Below are 3,883 nucleotides of genomic sequence, written 5' to 3' on the forward strand. Positions count from 1 at the left end.
GGCATCCCCTCCTGACCGCTGAGACCCGGGCTCCAGCAAGGCCTCAAAGAGCACAGCGTCCTCCAGCCCTGTCCTGAGACTAACTCTGTCACAGACACACACACATACACACAGACACACACAGACACCGAACAGACACACACACACACAGACACACACTCACACACACACACACACCGGACAGACACACACACACACAGACACACACACACACACACACACACACACACACACACACAGACACACACACACACACACAGACACACACACACACACACAGACACACACAGACACACACACACACACACACACACACACACACACAGACACACAAAAATACACAGACAGACAGACACACACACACACACTCATGTGAACACACACTGACACAGTGGAACACTAAAAGATAATATATACACACTTGCACGCAAACACTTACAGGCACCCACACACACACACATTCCCACACAAAAACCAAAACGGAAACAAACAAACACTGGACATACAAAGATAGTAAGACAAACAAACAGGCATAAACTCTCAAAGAAAAGAGGAGGAGTATACAGACACATACCCAAACACACACACACACACACTTTCACATACCCAAACACACAAACACACACACACACACACACATTGGACACATTATCAGTGAGTGATGGGCAACTCGTCTCGGAAAGGGGAAGGAGGCGAGGAGGGGGAGGAGGGGAAGGGGGATGACGGAGAGACGGAGAAAGTCATCAAGAAGGAGGAGGAAGAGGAGGAGGAGGAGGAGGTGAAAAAGGAGAAAGAGGAGGAGGAGGACCAAGAGCTTCCCCTGGGCGTGGACGAGCTGCTCGCGAGCGGCGACCCCGTGCTCGACCTCAGCTACCGGAAGTTCCGGCGCCTCCCGCGGCAGGTGTGCGGTCTGGAGCACCTGGAGAAGCTCTACGTGTGCGGTAACCGTCTGCGGCGGCTGCCCGAGCGCATCACGCAGCTGCAGCGTCTACGCACGCTGGCGCTCGACTTCAACAAGATGGAGGACGTGCCGCTCACCGTGTGCCAGCTGCTCAACCTCACCCGCCTCTACCTGGGCAGCAACCGCCTGGTCAGCCTGCCGCCCGAGCTCCGCAACCTGCAGGCCCTGCGCTGCCTCTGGGTGGAGAGCAACTACTTCAACCGCTTCCCCAAGCAGCTCTACGACCTGCCCCACCTGCGCTCGCTACAGGTAACCCTAACCTTAACCCTGCCCCACCTGCGCTCGCTACAGGTAGTTTATTTATTTATTTACTAACCCTAACCCTGCCCCACCTGTGCTCGCTACAGGTAACCCTAACCCTTACCCTGCCCACCTGCGCTCGCTACAGGTAACCCTAACCCTAACCCTTCCCCCGCCCCACCTGCGCTCGCTACAGGTAACCCTAACCTTAACCCTACCCCACCTGCGCTCACTACAGGTAACTTATTTATTTATTTACTAACCCTAACCCTGCCCCACCTGCGCTCACTACAGGTAACCCTAACCCTAACCCTACCCCACCTGCGCTCGCTACAGGTAGTTTATTTATTTATTTACTAACCCTAACCCTACCCCACCTGCGCTCGCTACAGGTACTTCATTTATTTATTTACTAACCCTAACCCTTCCCCACCTGCACTCGCTACAGGTACTTCATTTATTTATTTACTAACCCTAACCCTTCCCCACCTGCGCTCGCTACAGGTACTTCATTTATTTATTTACTAACCCTAACCCTTCCCCACCTGCGCTCGCTGCAGGTACTTTATTTATTTATTTACTAACCCTAACCCTTCCCCACCTGCGCTCGCTACAGGTACTTCATTTATTTATTTACTAACCCTAACCCTTCCCCACCTGCGCTCGCTACAGGTACTTCATTTATTTATTTACTAACCCTAACCCTAACCCCACCTGCGCTCGCTGCAGGTACTTTATTTATGCGTTTATTTTATTTATGCTTTTTTATGAAAAGGGACAGTGTACATTTATACATACTCGCTACAGGTATTTATTTATGCGTTTATTTGAAAAGGGACCGTGTACATTGATACATACTGGCTTCAGGTATTAGAGGTGCGCTGTAGAGGAAGTTCGCACTGACAATGGCTCCACATGCACTACACTAGCTTTATGTTTATTACAGTTTTTATTGTTTGATTTGTTTTGTACATACTGCACTGTCGCTCATACAGTATGATCCACTGGCACTTTTGATAATTCGTTTTGTCGCTTAAAACGGAGTTGCTGTGGCTCCTTTGTCTTACCACCGGTATGTTTACCAATACGCCGACGGAAGAGAAAGAAGGGAGGCAAGCGTAGATGATGATGATGATGATGATGATGATGATGATGATGCCGGCCAAGTCTTAATCATTTTGCTGTGCTGAAGCAATTTGTCCCGCATGCAACAATAAACACTTTGACTTCGACTTTTGCAGATCGGGGACAACCGCCTACGCTCCCTCCCCTCCGACCTGTGGCGTATGGAGGCGCTCCGGGGCCTGTGGGTGTACGGCAACCGCTTCGAGGTAGGAACCCCCTATGTGATGTCACTGCATTATGACCTCGACATAACTGTCACATGACTGTCACATGACTGTGGTTCTATGGCAACCGCTTCGAGGTAGGAACCTCCTATGTGATGTCACTGTCACTGCATTATGACCTCGATATAACTGTCACATGACTGTCACATGACTGTGGTTCTATGGCAACCGCTTCGAGGTAGGAACCTCCTATTCGATGTCAGTGTCACTGCAATATGACCTCATATAACTGTCACATGACTGTGACATGACTGTGGTTCTATGGCAACCTGTTTGAGGTAAAGGTCAAAAGTGACAGCACCTGGATGTAACTCCTGATCCATCCACAGCATAGCTACAGTTTAATGTCGCCAGGCAGCTAGTCACTAAAAGTGCACTAAGGTTAGTAGTAACTGATTAAGTAGGAGAGCTGGTGTGTACTGTGTACAGCGGGGATTTAAGTACAAGAGCTGTTGTATAAGGTGGAGAGCAGTATTTAAATACCAGAGAACTGGTGTGTACGATGGAAAGCAGTATTTAAGTACAAGAGAACTGGTGTGTACGATGGAAAGCAGTATTTAAGTACGAGAGAACTGGTGTGTAGGGCATAAATCAGTATTTAAGTACGAGAGCTGGTTTGTTCTGTGTAAAGCAGTATTCAAGTACAAGAGAGAGCGAGAGAGAGATAGAGTGTGCACGGTATAAAGCAATATGTAAGTACGAGAGCTGGTATGTACGGTGTAAAGCCATATGTAAGCACGAGAGATGGGGTGTATGGTATAAAGCAATATGTAAGTACGAGAGATGGGGTGTACGGTGTAAAGCAATATGTAAGTACGAGAGCTGGTATGTACGGTGTAAAGCAATATGTAAGTACGAGAGATGGGGTGTACGGTGTAAAGCAATATGTAAGTACGAGAGCTGGTATGTACGGTGTAAAGCCATATGTAAGTACGAGAGAGATGGTGTGTACGTTATAAAGCAGTACGAGAGCGCTGGTGTGTTCTGGGTAAAGCAGTATGTGAGTACGAGAGAGAGAGAGATGGTGTGTTCTGGGTAAAGCAGTATGTGAGTACGAGAGAGATGGTGTGTGTGTGTGTGTGTGTGCGGTGGAAAGCAGTGTGTGAGTACGAGAGAGATGGTGTGTGTGTGTGTGTGTGTGTGTGTGTGCGGTGGAAAGCAGTATGTGAGTACGAGAGAGAGAGAGATGGTGTGTTCTGGGTAAAGCAGTATGTGAGTACGAGAGAGATGGTGTGTGTGTGTGTGTGTGTGCGGTGGAAAGCAGTGTGTGAGTACGAGAGCGCTGGTGTGTGTGTGTGTGTGTGTGTGTGCGGTGGAAAGCAGTATGTGAGTA

The 3,883-nt window shown here is 48.9% G+C and overlaps 1 protein-coding gene across 1 annotated transcript in view; it reads left to right on the top strand.

The window, feature by feature from the left end:
• Window positions 1-661: 661 nt before the first annotated feature.
• Window positions 662-3,883, top strand: part of lrrc10b (leucine rich repeat containing 10B) — a gene marked incomplete at both ends in the record, with an annotated part of 11,117 nt that continues 7,895 nt past the window's right edge. The window contains 2 exons of the mRNA XM_080847093.1: window positions 662-1,210; window positions 2,443-2,532. Coding sequence (XP_080703219.1) covers window positions 662-1,210; window positions 2,443-2,532 — 639 coding nt within the window. The remainder of the gene's footprint in view (window positions 1,211-2,442; window positions 2,533-3,883) is intronic.

Source organism: Sprattus sprattus (assembly GCF_963457725.1).
Source record: "Sprattus sprattus genome assembly, chromosome: 11".
In the NCBI taxonomy this organism is placed as follows: Eukaryota; Metazoa; Chordata; class Actinopteri; order Clupeiformes; family Clupeidae; genus Sprattus; species Sprattus sprattus.